General features: G+C 43.5%; 2 protein-coding genes across 2 annotated transcripts; both read right to left on the reverse strand.

The window, feature by feature from the left end:
- Nucleotides 1–891: 891 nt before the first annotated feature.
- Nucleotides 892–5,638, reverse strand: cpb1 (carboxypeptidase B1 (tissue)). Its single transcript, XM_070853177.1, has 11 exons — nucleotides 5,533–5,638; nucleotides 4,828–4,903; nucleotides 4,345–4,469; nucleotides 4,123–4,222; nucleotides 3,940–4,041; nucleotides 3,735–3,839; nucleotides 3,532–3,642; nucleotides 3,313–3,403; nucleotides 2,635–2,837; nucleotides 1,557–1,641; nucleotides 892–1,260 (listed from the first exon to the last, which is right to left on the reverse strand). The coding sequence occupies exons 1-11, from the start codon at nucleotides 5,595–5,597 to the stop codon at nucleotides 1,073–1,075; spliced, it is 1,251 nt and encodes a 416-aa protein (XP_070709278.1). The 5' UTR covers nucleotides 5,598–5,638; the 3' UTR covers nucleotides 892–1,072.
- Nucleotides 5,639–5,967: 329 nt separating this feature from the next.
- Nucleotides 5,968–12,537, reverse strand: agtr1b (angiotensin II receptor, type 1b). Its single transcript, XM_070852930.1, has 2 exons — nucleotides 12,437–12,537; nucleotides 5,968–8,107 (listed from the first exon to the last, which is right to left on the reverse strand). Exon 2 carries the CDS (start codon nucleotides 8,012–8,014, stop codon nucleotides 6,923–6,925), a length of 1,092 nt encoding a protein of 363 aa, XP_070709031.1. The 5' UTR covers nucleotides 8,015–8,107; nucleotides 12,437–12,537; the 3' UTR covers nucleotides 5,968–6,922.
- Nucleotides 12,538–18,542: the final 6,005 nt, after the last annotated feature.

The following is an 18,542-nucleotide window of genomic DNA, read 5'->3' on the forward strand; positions in this document are numbered from 1 at the left end:
TTCAGCCAGACTTTGGCACGAGGGGCAGCACAGGAGGTCACTGGTCTTCTTCTGCTGAATTACATAACAGTGAATTATTTTTAGTGGTCTCAGTAGAGCTCAGTGTCAGATCATGATGGTGTGGTGGTACTTTTGGAGATGGAGCTACTTAATATTTATTCTATTTTTTATATTTAAACGAAAAATAGTAGGTGAGTGTGCTTAAAATGCACAAATAATGGAATATTTCTTTAACCGCATTAGTGATTTTTGGAAAAATATCATCACAGGTTAGGTAGCTTAGCCTAGATTAGAGTAGAAGCATATGAAAACCTTTTTATTTACAAATGCTGGATGTTATGTGTCTACCTTTGCAGAGAAATGTGTGTCACTGCAGTTAAGTTCCCTGCTGATCTTTGGCTCCTTTATTTTCTCCACTCAGGCAGATGCTTGGCAGAGCGGAGCCGCTGCCAAGGAGCACTCTGTGGTCGTCACGTGCTGCGCTGCTGGACTGAAATCCTTAAGAGACTGATACCCCCGCCCGCCCAACCTCCACTGCTGGAACAGTGCCAGCTCAACCAGGGGGATCACTGGGGTTCAAAGGGGCTGATACAGTAAATTAGAGGATGCTTTTGTCTCTTGTGTTGTTGTTGTTGTTTTTTTTTGTCTATTTTAAGGATGAAGACACTGAATTGTTCAGGGCAACAAACTGGATGGTTTGTGTTGTTACATTTAATGTTTTCTTTGACCATGAAAGAAGTTTTCTGGCCTGTTAGTGATGGGCTATAAAGTGTAAGCATTATTTTACTCACCATACATCACTGTTTTGTTGTATATTTTCATACAAATGACAAAGGCTCAGTCCATCAGACACTATATTATCATATACACATAAAAAATTGATTCAGCATGTGGGAATGGATCATTGATTTTATTGTTTGCACTCATCTTGACATTCTGTCAAGCACAGCGAGGAAACATGGCGGGTGGTGCCCGTATCCATGGATACGGGCTGGAGATGGCTGAGAGATTGGAGGGGCTGGGGGCTGGTACAGAGGAGCTGAGTTGGCAGGGGTCCTGGCTGTTCCGCTCTTTAATAGAGGTTCTTCTGCACGTAGGCGGCAATGTACTTGACGGCCAGCATGGTCTCCTCGCATGTGGGCTTGATCTGAGACTCGGGCAGCAGGAAGCCATAACGACCAGTGTCACGCAACTCGAAGGTGTAGGAATACTTCACTCCCAGGTCGTAGGCCCAGTCATCAGAGCCTCCAGCGGCGGGGTCTGAGGGCAGATAAGGAGAGAGGGATTATTCAGAATGGGATATGCTGATGACCTGGGACAGCCTGGACCTGTTTTCATATAAATATTGCTTTCTGGGGTCAAAATCATTTTCTTTGCTAGAAATAGCTTTCTCTCATGAAAAGTCATTGCCTTTTGTTGCCTCTAGAGGCCATATCTCTCAAAAGAGGTTTGTGTGTTTGGAGCACATCATATTGCATGTTATTATGGGTGGAAAATACACTATCACGCTACTATTTCCCCATGGAGACAAATGCAGCAACATTTGCTGTACTTACAGATGGTTGCAGCACCGGGTCCGCTGGTGTAGCGAGTACCATACAGACTGCGCAGAGCAGCAGAGGCGCCCTCAGCAACCTTCAGCTACAAAACAGAGACGAAACACAAGTCAGATATGTTAAAGGACCAATCAGAAGATTTTTAACCCGAGCTATTAACTCTAAACTGAAGAGACGCATAAGCAATACTAAACAGAATCAAACGATTAAAATACAGCTGGGAGTAATAGTAAATAGATGTTTTTCTGCCCTGCAGCATCCACCAGCGAGCCAATTCAAACAAAATATGTTTACTGATATTACAGAAAATAGTTAAAAGCTTCAGTGAGTTCCAACAGGAAATGAAACCCTCTGAGAAATGCACAAGCAGGAAATGATGTTTCTGGGAGGACAGATGAGTTATGACAGATCCCTGGAGTTCTTTTGTTCTGCAAAGTATGAGGAGAGCTCTTAAATTGAGAGTGAGTAATAGAGAGGCAGAGACGTGCGATCTGCCTCAGTTAGTGTGAGAGCTGGAGCAGGGGTGTGAGTGTTAACTGCGCAGCCCTCGGACACCCCAGTGAGAGGTAAAGGAGCCATGAGAATGAGGCCCATGAGCAGGGAGTAAATGATTTGCAGCAGCCTTTAGATAACACACACAATGGGACTGGGTTGGATTCTTGCTTAAGCTTTTGGAAACACCTTTTTTATAATCACTTTCTATCATATTATATCAGATGCTTTGCTCTGAAAGTTCTGCAATTTGTTGAATGTAGATGCACACCTTATTGGAAATGCTGCCTTTTACTTTTTATCTTTGTTATTTGTCTGATGATCATTAAATGAAGAGCCAGCTCGATCCAGAATGTAACATACCTGTGTTTGATGCAGTTAATCTATTGTTATTGCATTCCCAAAGCACATGTTTCCAGTATGGCTGTATGCACAAGGCTGCCACACTATAATGACGCATGTGACACTGCCACGGTGAATAATTATATAGTCGCTGTTGCTGACCGAGCATCTTAGTTAAAACATCCACTGTCCTTTTTCAGTTTTATGTTCACTACGACATTGATGGCTGATAATGATGACTTACGAGCTCACTGTGGTGTGCAGACAGCTCATAGGTGTAAGAGTAGGGGAAGAGCAGCAGCTGGGAGTAGGAGTGGATGGTGATGTAGGCCTTGATGATGGACTTGTTCCTGCGGATGAAGTCGGCTACGTTCTTGACCTCGATCTCAGACTCAGGTTTGTAACCACAGAAGGTGTCGCTGCAGGGGTTGCTGGAGGCTCCAATGGCTGCAGAGGAAATGACATCTGATCAGCTTTTCTTTACTTCTTTAAATGCATTATGACCACGCTTAAAAGTGCACTTCACTGATTGTGCACGTGAATTTAATTTACTTGTCACAAGCAGCGCTATACAGCCTGTGACAATAGCTGCAGTCTTCTGTGGCTCTGGAGAAGGTTTTCTAAAGTCGGACAAAAAACGTCGGGGAGACCACAGATTTATAACAGAAAGCCTGCTTTAAAAACTGGAGCTGTGGAGTTTGAAAGATGTGGGTGTTTAGATGCTACCAAGCTGCATCATGGGAAATGTAGGACTGAAGGTTTTTGGGGTGTGACTCAATCTAGTCAATGAAAGTCATATCACGGCCTCTGCTGCACAGATTTTAGCCGTCCTCACATAAGCCTCCCGCCATCTTTACAGAAGAGCATTCTAACATCGCTGGAGTGCCCCTTTAAGTTAGAAACTTGTATAAGTTACACTTACTGCACCAGCCAGCGTTGAAGTTCCTGTTGGGATCGGCTCCAATGCAGCTGGAGCCAGATTTCCTGGAGCGAGTCTTCCTCCACATCCTGTTCTAAAGTCCCACAAGTCGATAGAATAAACATGTTAGACATGCATTTAACAAATAAATAAAATTAATATAAACAAGACAAAATTATCTAATGGTCAGGCTCTAAAATTATGCTTGAAGTTGTAACATACGGCCTTGTGGGTGTAGTCGTAGCCATCAATGTTAAAGACAGGCAGGACGAAGACATCCATCTGGTTGAGCAGGCTGGTCATCTGAGAGTCACTGCCGTAGGTGGACAGAGCCTGAGGAAGATCGGGAGGAAATTCTGTGCTGTCAAATCAGTGGAAGCTTCTGTTTAAACGCTTGCTATGGCCCATCCAGGTGTCCCCCTTACCTCCTTGACAAACCACTGGCAGAAAGCAGGAGAGATCCACTCTCTAGCGTGGATACCGCAGTCCAGGAAGATAGCGGGTTTGGTGGAGCTGGACTTCTTACCAAGCTGTGAAATCATAAAACATTTGTTAGATGTAATTGCTGGTAATATATATAAAAACATCTTCAACACAAGCCACTGATATAGCAGACAAGTCTTGAAATACCTTGAGAACAGTCATGGGGCGTCCCTCGTAGGTGTTTCCAATCACCTGCTTGCTGATGAGGTTGGAGTTGGAGGTAGCAATGGAAGCGATCCAGGACTGGACCTTAAGTTAAAGGTAGAACGCATAAGTCAGGAAATAACAGTCACTGTAGAGTTTGTTACTGATGGTCTTTCCTCCTCTTACTTTGTCCCAGCTGTTGTACTTGGTGTAGCTGTGAGCTCTGGGAGTGGGCTTGTTGTCAGCCTGGCCATCAACAGCAGTCTGCACGTCCTCAATAAGGATCCTGAGGAGGGATTATTAAAAAAAGTGTTAAAACATCACATGTAAATAATAAAATCTAGTCTTCCAGATGTTTTCATTGCATGTTCCCTGCTTTTATTTTGCATGAATCGTCTAGTGACCTACTCGTGCTCAATGCTGCTCTGCTGCAGGATGGTGTACACCATGTCCAGGTAGCGGGCAGGCACTCTAATGTCCACATCAATGTCGATGGTCACCAGCTCAGAACTCTCTGGACTCCAGAAGTCGACCTGCAGATGGCGCCATAGCCAAACACTTGAGCATGTTGAGAAACTCAGATATGAAATCCTAATACAAACATTTCAGCCTCTTGTTTAACAAATTGTGATTAGCTGAGAGAAATTCTTGCCAAAGATCCAGCAAACATAGACAGTATTTGATCCAATCATTCCAGAAATAATGAGTGCAATTAGAGGTGATTTGCATATCTGAATGAGCAATAAGTGGATCATCAAAAAGACCCCAAAAAGTACAGTTTAGGTTCTTCCACCATCAGCAAATCAATTACACCCCTGTAGCGAGCAAGGATGGCTTCATAGGATGTGTGTGTGTGTGTGTGTGTGTGTGTGTGCGAGGGCAGCAAGGTACCTCAATGCTCTGAGCCAGTTCCTTAATGAGGGTCACATGCTCATCAAACACAGGCTTCAGACGGAAGACTTTTTCTCTGGTGAAGAAAAGGGAGAGATAACAGTTAGAATACAGTACAATAGCCACAGGTTTGTGCCTCTTGTGAGACGCAAACATGTAGAAAATGCAAACTGCACAGGTGCTGGCCTTTCAGTGTATTATTCAGTGTTTGCCGAGGTGCATGTGTCATTTAACATCTGTAAACGTTATAACCACCCTTCTGCATCATTTCCCCTCCACAGTCTCTACAAAGATATAGCCAATAACTGTTTTATTTCTAGTTTATACATGCTAAATTCCACCTTTTAGCTAATTTTCCTTAAAAAATCTGTATCATCGCGGCTGCATAAAGCTGTAGTGGTTGAAAGGCTCTTGGGTGGTCTTGTAGCAGATGAAGGGTTATTGGTTTGAGCCATGTTTCTATCAGTGTACAATACTGCTGAAGTATCATTGAGCGAAGGAGTTAGTCATTTTGACTGAGGATAATTGCTGAAAAAGACCTGTTTCAGAAAGAGGACTTCTGTTGTACAGCACTCACTTTGCTCACATTGGCTCTATATAGCAAACAGGTCATGAATCACAGGACAGCATGTGTTTACAGCGATAGTTTAATGATAACTGATATATGAAATATGGCTTTGGCTTTAACAAAGACTATATATTTACCCCTCGAAGCGAGTGATGTCAGCCAGGGCAAAAGCCACCAATCCGAAAAGCAGGAGGACCTTCATGTTGGCAGTGAGGCTGATCTCACAACTTGAGGGCACTTATAACCCCGGCCTGCCACGCGTCCACCAATCCCCATCTGTGGTGCAGCAACATGTAATACATCCTCCCAAAAAAATCTTACTGTGCACCTGTTTTTTTTTTTTTTTTTTTTTTAGGTGCTACGTGGAGGAACGAGGGCTTGTGTGATGCGTAGTCAATGATTAATAGAAACTAGAGGAGCTTTGAGACGCAGTCACTCAATTTTGATTCCTAATTGTTACTTAATCTCAGATCAGCTGTTATTACAAATGACACGTTTTCATGACCAATCAGGACGGTTTGCGTCTTTTTATTGTGAGGTAATAAAAAAAACTTAAGATTGTGTTTTTTAAATTTTATTCATACTTTCATATATTCACAAACTGTACACTTACAGGGTAGGAAAAAAAAAATCTGTAAACATGTTTAAATATCACAAAGACAACCACCAGATAAACTGACAATGATCACCCTACCTGGAGTGTGTGTAGCACTCCTATTTATACAGCATGTTTCCCCCACGCTAGGCAACATTTCAAGCATTTCAAACTTATTATGCAATCATTTATCATAGATTTTCACAAGGAGCACATTATTTGACATGACCACATATGAATTCAAACACTAGCTATCATACTCACATATGTTATTAACTGATATTAATTAACTTACATCACATGCTTGCTACACTTTTCCAATTGTTCCGTGTGTACAGCTGCTGGCAGAGCGTGCATGGGAGGATTATGATATTTTCTTTCTAGCTTTGGCATCTTTGCTGAGCACTTGATCACTGTTATAAGTGGTGATAGACCCGCTGAGCACACAGAAGGATTATCACTGGACAATATATTACTGCACCGTATCCTTTAGGCACAAAATCCAGCAGTACATGCATCTTATATGAATAATGGGATAAGCGATAATTATGTATAGTCTTACACTCTCAGTCTTATACTCCATTGATATAGTTAGTTCCTTGATTTTCTTTTTTTTTTCTACCTCACTGATGTCATTGAGTTTCTTTCACAGGTATTGAGAGACACATTTGCCAGCATGAATGTGATGAGCATAAGTGTTGTGTGACGTGATGGTTTAGGAATAATCATTGCATTGCACAAGGTAGTGAATGTCTCTTGGACTAACTTACAGAGGGACGTGAATACAACATTTTAACCATTCTGCATGGTTCAGTGCTTGGTAATACAGTTGGGGTTTTAAAGAGCATGGAATGTCTCCATCCCCGGGCCCTTAACCACAGACCAAAAGAGCGGGGAGAATGAACTTGTACCCTCTTTCTGTTTTGTTTTTTTCACTTAACGTCGGAGGAGGCCTTACTTTTGGCTGTGAGGCTCAGTGTCTCAGAAGCCTGAAAGGAGAAGGCGCTCATCTTGGAGCTAATGCTCTGGTGAGGCCCTGTGGGTCCAGCTGGCGCGCAGCGCAACAGGCGCAGTAAGTTTTTGCGGAAGGTGTGCCCGACAAAACCGTACACAATAGGGTTAACGCAGCTGTTGAAGTAGGCAATGCAGATGGTGAAGGGCATGGCGGTGTCAATGATTTCCAGGATGGCACAGTTTTCCACCAGTATCAGCTGGGTGAGCACCTGCATTAAGTGGAACACCTGATGGGGCACCCAGCACAGGAAGAAGGCCAGGACAGCAGCTGCAAGCATGCGCAGCACCTCGTCGTCCCGTGAACGGGAGCTTTTCTGGATGTGTCTCGCCCCCAGCAGCGCCCGTCCGATGCGGCAGTAGCAGGTGATGATGATGACAAAGGGCACCAAGAAGCCCAGCAGGCTTTTCATCAGGCTAATGGCCAGCAGGAGCTCCTTCAGCCTCATGGCATTTTCAATCTTCGCGTGCAGAGTGCCGCACACTGTTTTGTTAGAGTTTGTGATGTTGTGGACATCCCTGGTCAGTGCTGTGGGCACACTGAGCACAAAGGCGAAAAGCCAGATCACTACGCAGGTGATTCGTGCGTACACCACAGTGCGGAACCTGCGTGATCGCACTGGGTGGACAATGGCGAGATACCGGTCAATGCTGAGCGCTGTGAGGAAGAAGATGCTGGTGTAGAGGTTAAACATCACCAGCCCTGCACTGGCCTTGCACAGGAATCCTCCAAAGGGCCAGTGATAGCCTGTGGCAGTGAAAGTGGCCCACATGGGCAGAGTGATGAGGAAAGTGAGGTCAGAAACAGCAAGATTGAGCACAAAAATGTTGGCCACTGTCTTGAGCTTCATGTAGCAGTAGATGACAGCCACCACCATACTGTTTCCGATGATGCCGATGACAAAGTTACAGCCGTAGACGATGGGTATCAGGGTGAAGATGAATTCGTGGCTTCCAGACATGCCGCATGTCAGGGCTATCCCTTCTGTCGCTCCTGCCGTTATATTCTGCATTTTCCCTTTTTAGTGCCAGATCCTGGGACTTTTAAACGGGGGCCCCTGTCGGCAGTGACTGATACAGGCCTTGGGCGAGGGCCTCAGTGAGTCCTATAAAAGAAACACAACAAAAATGTCACAGAGAGTCGATGGGAAGAGCCATCATTACCGCTGGCATGGCCCATAAACGCTAATCCACACGAGAACCCATGAAAGTGCTCACCCTACACCAGCTCATTAAAGACCTGCACATTAAAAGCCATCCTGACGCTTTGTTATTTCTGTAAAATAAGCCATGAAAAACAGATGTTGTATGTTATTCAATAGTCTAAAAATGCCCTTTAAAGCAGTGCTATTTGGACAGTCTGCACTTGACCCTCTCCTTTAAATCGTCTCTCGGCTAATGAATAGCAACACTAAAACTGTGCAGTGTTTTATCAAATGGTCTGTCCATCGGGGTGGACTGTCAGCACCCGGATGGAGAACATTTATGCCTTGTGTTACGACCTGTGTTGATGAAGACTGCATGGCAAAGTGCGAGCTTGGATAACAACGCCATTAAACACTGAGGTACTGAGGGAGCAGGAAGGAGAGAGAGAGAGAGAGAGGGAGGGAGAGAGAGAGGGAGGGAGGGTTGAGGCTCCAGTCACTGTAAAAGACATGTCACGTTTCAAACCCTTGGTGTGCAGAGATACATTGTACCCAGCATGAGAACTTCTAATCAGCACACACCTAAACAAACAGGACAGCAGGGATTCGGCTCTGTGGAAACTTTGCTCTGTGAGAAAATCAAACCTGCGTGCTGCGGAAAATTTGCCTCAGGGCGAGTTTTGGCTTCATTTGTACAAGCAGAATGTGAAATGTGATTTAAAAACAAATTCTCCCCTTTGTTGAGAGTCTTTATGTTTAATAGAATTGCTAAGTGAGCTTCATTAGTGGGGCTGATATAATAATATCAGCATAAGCCTGATGTACACTATTTCTATAGCTGCCAAGATAGATGTTACTAATTACATGAATGTTTGCAGTTACATTAAAAGCAAAGCCAGGGGAAAACTCTCTGAATACAGAGATCAACATAGCATAGCATGTATAACACATACAGATAAAACATAGACGCCACAATAAAAATGGAAATCCTCTGATTTCTAAATTGACTTGACTAAGCAGACGTCTTGCCACAAGATGGCATTCTAGCTTCAAGATTTCCCTCGTTTCCATCTCACAGCTGACACAACACAGTGATATCAGGGTGGAAAACGTATTGATTAATTTTGTTTTGCCTTTGCGAACTCACATAAATCTTTTTGAAAAATATTGAAAAATAGTTTTATGCAGAAATCCAGTTGCTCTTGTCGCTCTTACAGCCACTGTGGACTTTTAAAAACCTGCCCTTTCTGCATTCCTGCTGCCCTCTGTTTGGCATTAAGACAGCCTGAGCCCTTCCAGTAGAACTATTTTATCTCCAAGTCAAAGATCTCCTCATTTTCCACCAGGTTTCAGATGAATTCTTTAAAAAAACCCTTCAGTGCACTAAAGCAACAACCGTATCGGTTGCAGATGTGGGGACGGTTGTGCGTGGAAGATGTGTGGGTGCCAAGGGCAACAGAATAATGAAATATCTCTGCGAGTTTCCTGCACAGACCCTGGTGTAGTAAGGCAGGGTAAAGCACCAACACAGATGTCATTGCTTGGATTTACTGTTCATGTGTTTTCTTTCTTTAATGATTATAGCAGTGGGTGGCTGTAAATTTAAACTATACAGGAGAGAGCGACAAAACACGTATCAATTTCACAGTTTAGGGATTTAAAACTGTTTTAGATAATCTCTTGATGCTAAGAAGATTTTTGATGACCACAAATGGAAATGTGGGGGAACATCGACACCACATGCCTTTTACCATTATTGGTATGGTTGGCATTTTAACCGCCAGTAGTTTTCCATGAGGGAGATGCTCAGGGCGAGGGGACATAAGGGGAGTTAATATAAACAAGGCTGAATGTTATTGCTGCCTATATATGTGAGTCCCATAATAAAGGTGAGGTGGCACAGGCAGAAGGTGACTCGGAAGCAGGTGATTTAGTGTGGCTGTGTCCAGTGAGCTACAGCCCAGAGTGAGATGGCACATTACTGAATGACAGCCATAAACCCCGGGTGACCACAGACAGGAAGGTAAACAGCTACTTCACAGGGTCCAAGAGCAAGCTGCATCCTCTCGGCCGCGACAATGGACTGCGGGGTCCTGCACTGTTTGCAAACACAGCTGCTCACAATGAATGATAAAAATCAGGATTAGAGGGAAGTTTGGGGACGTTTTTGCTCCGCAGTGCAGAGGTTGACTCCTGAATGACACTGCAGCAGCGACATTCCGCTTCTAATCCTATTTCGGGGTATTTAAATGCAGCCTCTTCCTGGGATCATGGGAATTTCTTCAAAAAAACCTAGAAAAGATAAAAATCACAGCCCAGGGTTGGTTTGGGTGGAAACGTGGTTCCCATCAACAGAGCTATCTGAGACTGCCCTTGGCCTGAGCGCCCGGCTGCTCTGACATGAGCACCACCATCTGGCTGCCCATAGAGAGAGCCACTAAAATGTCCGGTTGATGGAGTTAATGATTTATATCAGCCCATTATGAAGTGAGGTTCATCCTAGTAGGAGCACACCATCGCAGCTACCCACCTCATGATCATCCTCTCATTTAGGCCTCTTCTGTCAACAGAACATCCTGCAACAATGGGGGCTTTCTGATGTTGCAACTTAGACATGTTAGAGGAATACAAACTTGATACCTAGCTAACAAATGCCAGTTTTAACACGAGATTACAGCCTCATTTGTCACAATTACTTCTTGTGGAGTAATAATATAGGTGTCTAAAAGTGTGGTGCACCTCAACCGTAGCCTCCTACAACTCACTTCCTCCTGTGTCTCAACTTACAGGGTGTCACTTCGGCTAGAGAGTTTTTGAAGTAGGAAACTTGACCAAGAGTAAACACACTCACGGCTCACTAAAGAAACTCTTCAATGTTCAGTATGGCTGTACCATGCATGGAAGTTGATTGCGATTGCAAAAAACGCACCTAACTAACACAGTTGTCCATTTGAAATGCGTACATACATACATATATGTTCAGAAAGAGAAAGAACAGATGATTTTGATTAGGTGTGTGTGTGTGTGTGTGTGTGTGTGACAGAGAGTGACAGTGTCCATGAGCTAAATGAGGACTTGACTTCTGCACGGAGGAGAGAAGCTAATGGAAATATTGGCCTCAGAAACCATGTCTGCATTTTTCTGTTTATAAAACTGCACTTTCATGTGACTTGCACAATTAAACACAAACAGCCCCCAAAGCGTCCCTTCATTTCCTGTTCTGTATTTTATGAAATGTGCCATCGGCTCTTTCAATTACAATAACAAAACAAATTAGAAATCCTTTTCTCCACTACTTTTTTTCAATCACCAGGATAGTTTGTTAGAAGATTGTTTCACCGTGATGAACCTGAGATTATGCTAAATAACACATTCACTGGCTCTCTGAGTAGCTTTTGTCTCCAACATAGAAGCATTAGGGGGGAAAATAAGTGCAGATAAACTGATACAACTCATATAAACTCATATAAAGCTCTAGGTATTAGAGCGTGATGCTGAGCAGCCCTCTCTGTGAACAATTTGGAGGGGAGCCATGACTTTTTTCTTTAACACGTTCATTCTCCAGTATCACTCTACTTCTCTTTCCTCCAACAGTTACGCCTGTCTCTCTCACTGACAATGCTGAAAATTAAATTTCACTTGTTGTTCTCTCCTTTTATTCGGTTACCTTTCCCTGCTGTTCCGCAGCCACCCTGTTTCCTTTGCCATCTCCCTGCCTGGTCTCTGCCGGATTAAACCCTTCATAAGTGGGGATTTTTAGGGAGCGCAGAGCTACTGTTTGTCAGGAAGTGGATCCAATTCTCTATGGGAATATGAGACAATGTAAACTTCACTATAGACTCCATCCTTCTCTTCCTGTAGTTTGCATAAGGCAGCTCTGCGTTATCCCCATCCCTGCTGCACAGTTACAGTAGCTGCTTTACAGGCTCTGCACACTCAGGACTTTCACATGAACAACTTCAACAAACAATCCCAACAGGTAGCACCAATCAAGTCAGTGAATGCATCTATTATGCCATTTTGTCCTTTGCATTCGCTACATGTGCTGGTTCCCAAGGTAATGCCAGTGACTTTCTACAAAGAGCTTATGAGATGAATATTTAAAGACACTGCAAACTTTTTGTGCAGGTATTGGAGCGTTAGAAACACCTAAAAGCAGCCGTAATGAGGTAAGAGAGAGGCTATCACAGAAAGTCACACTTGAAGAGTTAACAGACTTAGACTGCCAAGTAATTTCTTTAAAAGTTGGTAAAAACATCTTCCTGAGAATGAGGTAATGTGAGCTCTTACCTGTGGTGCTGAATCAGGAGGCTGCTGATGCTTTCAGAGCAGGACAGGCAGAGAGATAGAGAGAGACCACCGCAGCGTGCCAGTGACTGCCTCTGATTTAACTTAACTGGTGGAGCGAGACGAGCAGGAATACCGTCTAACACACAAACACACCCACACACACACACACACACACACCCCACCCCACACCACTACTTTCTCTCTCTCTCTCTCTCTCACACACACACACCCACAAACACGCATTACAATGATGAATGAATTATATTGGAGCTGGTCAGTTACGTATTGTCCTGGCCCATCTCTCTCAGTTTCTAACAGCCTGCGCACACACACACACACAGACACAAGATCTTACACAATATCACCTCTCCTCCGCCTCTCCCTCCCCTCTATCCTCCCCTCTTTCCACCCTACTCCCCAAGATCCATCTCTCTTGCCCCTCTCTTAATGCCTGCTTTTAATCACTCACTTTCTCTTTCATGTGAAATGTATTGCTGCTTTTGACGGGTACGTCTGATTCAAGTGCCAAATCTAGGGCCTGTTGCACACTCTTCTTCCGAGGGTGTTCAATTCAGCGACGCAGTTTAATTAAGACACACAAATGCACACTCTCATAGACAGCTCTTTGGCTGATCTTCCTTTAATATCATGACCACCTCTCTTCCTCCACCAGAGATCATCTCTCATCATATGACAGTCCCCTGTCCCTTGTCCTCTGCACAGCATGAAAGGGACAGCCAGGCTCTGACTGTGATTGGACCTGTCGACACACTGTATTAATAGCTGCCACGAGCTTGCCCTTGGCTTGGATCAGGGTGTATTTGGGGCTAGCAGAGGGGGGAAATTGGCGGGGTGGAGCAAAAGAGTTGGGCTACCGCTTTTCTTTCACTCCTTGCTGGACTTCCTAAAAAACATTTCCTGTTTTCCAGTGTGATTCAGCTGTCAATCATTTGTCAATCTTTTTTTTTCTTTTTAAAAAAAGAGGTGAATGTATTGTTTGAGTGCACATGTGTGTCAGGCTGACACCCCCCCTGTGGCTGAGCTGGCTTTGTCCAGGCTATTTAAGTGTGATTGTGGCACTTGCTGATGAATGTGACTTGTAAAACTGTGCTACACAAAGAGTAATTTCAGGTACAGTAAGTTTGATTGGTGCAAAAAATAGGAATTTGAAGTCTGCACGCTTAACAGTTGTGTAATCCAGCTGTATTAAGAAGGGAGGTCTATTTTTAACAATTGCAGACATCCATCAGACACACCTAGGCACTAAAGATCTCTCACTATTCTTCTCTTTCTCAAGGTCTTGACAGGTGTTGAGAAGTGGGTCACATCCTCACCTCTCTGCCTGAGTCCAAAGCGGCTATCGCAACTCGTGGAGATGGATAATGATGGATGAGGCTGCTGGGCTGTCACCCACTAAATCCCCTCAGTTTCAGTGTCCGCGGCGCAGACAGTGAAGAAAGCCGTCACCTGGGTTAAAGACAAACAAGGAAAGAAAGGAAAAACAAACACTTTGGCCTAAGTGGTAGTCCTGTTTGGTGGCTTTTGCTCGCTCATGTGTGACCTAGTCAAATTTGAGAATGATTGCATTTACCAGGCTTTCTATGGCCGCCTCTTTGGAGGTCACACAGGGTCGAAAATCAACAGGCACAAAGATCTGTAAAACTTCTTGAAAATACATGACATGCACCTGAGTGCTCTTCATGCGTCATACCTGTCATTTGTCAGAAGAGGCAGGTTGCAGAGGGGAGGACAGTATTTCACTCTATCGGAAACACAGCAACAGAGCCATTTACACCTCCAGGGGATTATGATCAGGCTCCATTATGCCTTCAATTACTGTGAATGACAAGAATCCTCCATTAGGCGAATGTTATCTTGTTGCAAATCCTGTCACAGCAATGAGCGCCCATATGGTATCAAATCGTCTGCATGGTCTTGGTGTCGCTGCCACAGGAGTTATCAACAATGGCAATCTGACCCAGGAGACCCCTCAGGAAGCGAGGAGCGAGTTATGTATCAAGCTCTGAATCTACACTGTGTTTCCCACAAAACAAATAATTCTCAGCTGGGGACAGGATGTTGTTGCAACACCCCACACTACAACATTGATTTACACTCCTTGAGTACAAGCAGAAACTGATGTTGATGATCTAAAAATGGACACTCTCAAATGGTCGTTCCCAGCTTATTTCTAAATCCGCATTGTGCAACTATTGGGAATCTGATGCAAAATCCAAAGGATGAGGTAATTTATCACATATTGGGTAATACATCATTTTCTGGGTGAGTAGGGCCAGAAAGAGGACAAGGCTTCATCTCAAGTGTTCATACCCCGGAGGTGTGATAGAGGGTGATGTTCTTGCTAATCAAATCACTCTAACAAGATTAGCTGTGTTAGCACTTAAGCTGTAGTAGAATGAATTGATGACTGAGGTAATTACTGGCAGCACAGAGCACTGCGGGGAACGGTGGACCTTTAACAACAGAACAACACGGGCACGAAAATGCCAAACCATCACATAGCCGCCTGCTGAAGAAAGACAATACTCTGTGAGGTCTGACGACTGAGCTCCAACCATAAAGCGCTGACCAGTATTGAGTGACAAGTAGCTGAGTCATACCTATAAATATATTTGATATGTTTACAGGTCAGTGCTGTGTGTTTTCCATCACGGTTCCATCTATGTGTAAATTGATGGCATTTTTTAACAAGCGAACAAGCAGCCAAGTTGAATTTAATTAAACTCAAATGATTAGGAACATCAGCTGCATGTTTCTTTTCTCACATGCTTGTCATTCATTTCTGTTGAAAGCGCAAGTTACATTCATCTTCAGATTTTCTTCAAAAATCTGTCCATCGTGCACATGTGCACATGTTGCATCACGCTATGAAACTTGTTTCCGCATCATTCCCAAGTGAATTGTACTCATAGACCTCTTGCACAACATTTTCACATGCCATAGCAGGAAAAGCACAGGTGGAACTAATAACATCAAGGATGTCTATGTTCCAGCCATCATTGTTATGAAGTGCAGCAATTAATAATGTTATTAGACCCACCTGTGTTTGACAGGACAAAAAGTATGCAGTAGGAAAAGCTCAGTTTAACTTTACCTTTTAAGGTATCGCCATGGTTTTAAACTCAGAGGCGTGAATGCAAAGATAAAACATGAGAGGCACAAACGGAGACCCAATGATAAGTTGATACAAGGTTGGAAAATAGTGCAGTGAAGCTAGTTTAGGCTGACAGCAAGCATCAGTCATGGGTGAAACACTATTTGCTGCAATTTCTATTCAATACACCCGTGTACATTATGGGTTCAGTTCCCAGGGACTGGGCTGCACCAGAATTGATTTGGGTTGCAAAATACATTTTAGGAATTCCTTCCAAAGTCTTTTATTTAGGATGTATATCTTCAGTGCACTTTTGAGCCATGTGAGGGAGCTTGTTGGCATTTCTACTAACTAGCGTTACAGTTAACGGTTTTCAAAGCTGCCATTCTGCAGGCAAGTGCCTGTCAATTGCATCTAAATGTACTAATTTTGTCTCCTTTCTAAAGTCAGTCTTTAAAATGCCTTTTGTTTTACTGATGAAAGGAAATTAAACCAATGACATAGCCTGTTAACTCAGCCTCAACGCAATTATTTAGGCTCATTTATAGTAGTATTTAACACGTGTTTGTACTTTCAATAAAAGGTACATAAAACAAAGTTTTTATCTATTCGAAATAATAGAAGGTGATGTGGAAATGGTGAAAAAAAATCGTCATGAACATTAATTTATGCACAATTTCGCTACAGGTATTTTGGGCGCAATGGTTTTTGAAAAGTGGGTCCCTAGAAGAAAAGTTGGGGAAACACAGATCTCGTTAATCTATGATCAGGTGGCCTTTCGAAACTCTCGCGAGATTTGAGCTAGGAGTTTAATTAGTCTTAAATAATAGCGATGGTTTGAAACAACGCGTACAAATCTCGCGAGGTCTTAAAATGGCGGTCTATTCAAACTTCGATTCCCAAAATGCTACAAACACTTTACGGCTATTTTTGGTAATGTAGCATTTTAGCTAACTCACCGTCATCCTTCTGGTCACCGCTGCTTCGGGACGTGTTTGCGAGGAAAACAACTTTGTCTGGCGCACCTTCCTGCTGCTTGTGGCCCATTAACTGGATCCTCCATCCAAACCTGAAGCGACGTCACCTGCCCTGCTGTGGAAGTCTGGTTCTCGCCAAATTTTGGTCCATCAAGGTAGGCACTTGCTGCTGGCTGCTGATATACATTGTGTGTAGAGGTCTTGGCTGTGTTCAGGTGCTGTTTGTGGCTGCTTGCTGTTTACTGCTGGTCGACAGGTATGTTGAGGCCTGTGTCTGCTGCCTTCCATTTAAATGCAATATTAGCACGGGTACTAATATTAATTGTGATTTCAGTTATTATGTTTTCTGAGCTTGGTTTCTGATTTCCCATGTAAATGATGATGCTTTCATGCTCTTGATTTGCATAGTGGTGAGATATGAATAAGAGCCATTCCTTTCAGGTTCTTGCTGTTGTTCTGGTGTGGTTTCTTTTTGCATTAGGTGGTGTCACCTATATAGCACTGCTCAGTGTGTAGCTGTTGTCTTGCAAACCACCTTCCCTTGTATTGTTGTTGGCTTGATTGGGAACTGAACATGGCCTTTTTGTCAGATGCTATTGTTTCATCATGTTGTGGCTTTATTGTTATATTTCTCTCTTTATGTTTATGCCTTATTGTCATTTCTGTGTTGTTTTGTGGTTTGTGCAGATGTTACACAGCTCTGTGCATCTCTACCACAACCTTGCACCAGTGTCCAAAATGGCCACGTCCTGCCTATCAGTGCTGCATAACGTTTCCTGCTCATTTTCTCTGCCGTGTTTCTGATTTGCAAACTCTGCTTTAAAGAGCGGCCGCCGTTGCTGCTCACTTAATCTTGCATTTCACAAGCTCCACCTCCACCACAGCATCCACATGTAGAGTCTGTGAGGAGTAAAGTTTATTATCACTGCTTCCCGCTGTGCCGAACCTGGTGAATGCTTGCGGGGAGTGATGAGGTCAGAGTCTGGATGCCAAATTTTCACATAATAAATCCCTGTCATGTCAGTTGGCTGACTGAACCACCCATATCTTCTGCTTTAATGCCCTAACACCATGATATGTGCAACAGTGTGCAGGTCAATATAACTACTGTAGTTTAAGAAGCTTAGTTGATAAACTCTTACTTGACGAACAGCAAGCTGACATGGAGACAGATGCTAATTAAGACATTTATCAGCTTAATTAGCAGCTAATTAACACAAATAGTTATGTGTAAAATATGGCGGTGATTACAGTAACTAGAACATATGAGCCTCGTATTCAAGACTGATGTTCATCAAGGGCAGCCCAGTGCTTCAGTTAACAATGACAAACACTAGGAATGATTTGCATGTGGTTGTAGATGTTGAAGGCTATGAAATATATATTCTCTTAAAAAGATGTTTTGCTGTGTTTTTGCTTGTAGTGCAGATAATATGACCGGAAGACTGGGCTTCAGTAAGCCACCTTTTTATGACATGTATTTTATCTAATGGACACTCAACACTCTCAACACTGCTTTATATAGACGCAACAAACATCCATCTGTAGAGAACTAATTTCTGTGCTCCTGACAGTCCTAAACATCCAGGACTACATATATCACCCTGGGATGGCTCACAAGGGACCCGTCCAATGTGACTTTAACAAGGCTTTTATTTTCTCAGCACGCTGCGTAGGTGTCAAGGACAGCTCTAGCACCATCCCTCTGGTGCAGTCAAGGTTCAGAAAATATTTACTGCATCTCTCTCACTGAATGGACCTGCCTTGTTAGTGTCGTTGCCCGTATGACCTGGACTCAAAGGCTGTGTTTGTGTTGGATGAGTGAGAGGGACGTGGACAAAGCGTAGTAGGACAGAAATTGTGTTTTGTCACAAAATGTGTGTTTGTTTTTTGATTTTGATCTGGAGGTAGTCGGGAACACACACACAACCTGTAAGCACATTGGTTTTTGGATTGACCTCTTGACTCCCGAGTTTCAATCCCTGCTCAACGTCACGGAAATCGCTGACCCAGA

The sequence above is a fragment of the Pempheris klunzingeri genome, chromosome 21, assembly GCF_042242105.1.
Source record: "Pempheris klunzingeri isolate RE-2024b chromosome 21, fPemKlu1.hap1, whole genome shotgun sequence".
Taxonomy (NCBI): domain Eukaryota; kingdom Metazoa; phylum Chordata; class Actinopteri; order Acropomatiformes; family Pempheridae; genus Pempheris; species Pempheris klunzingeri.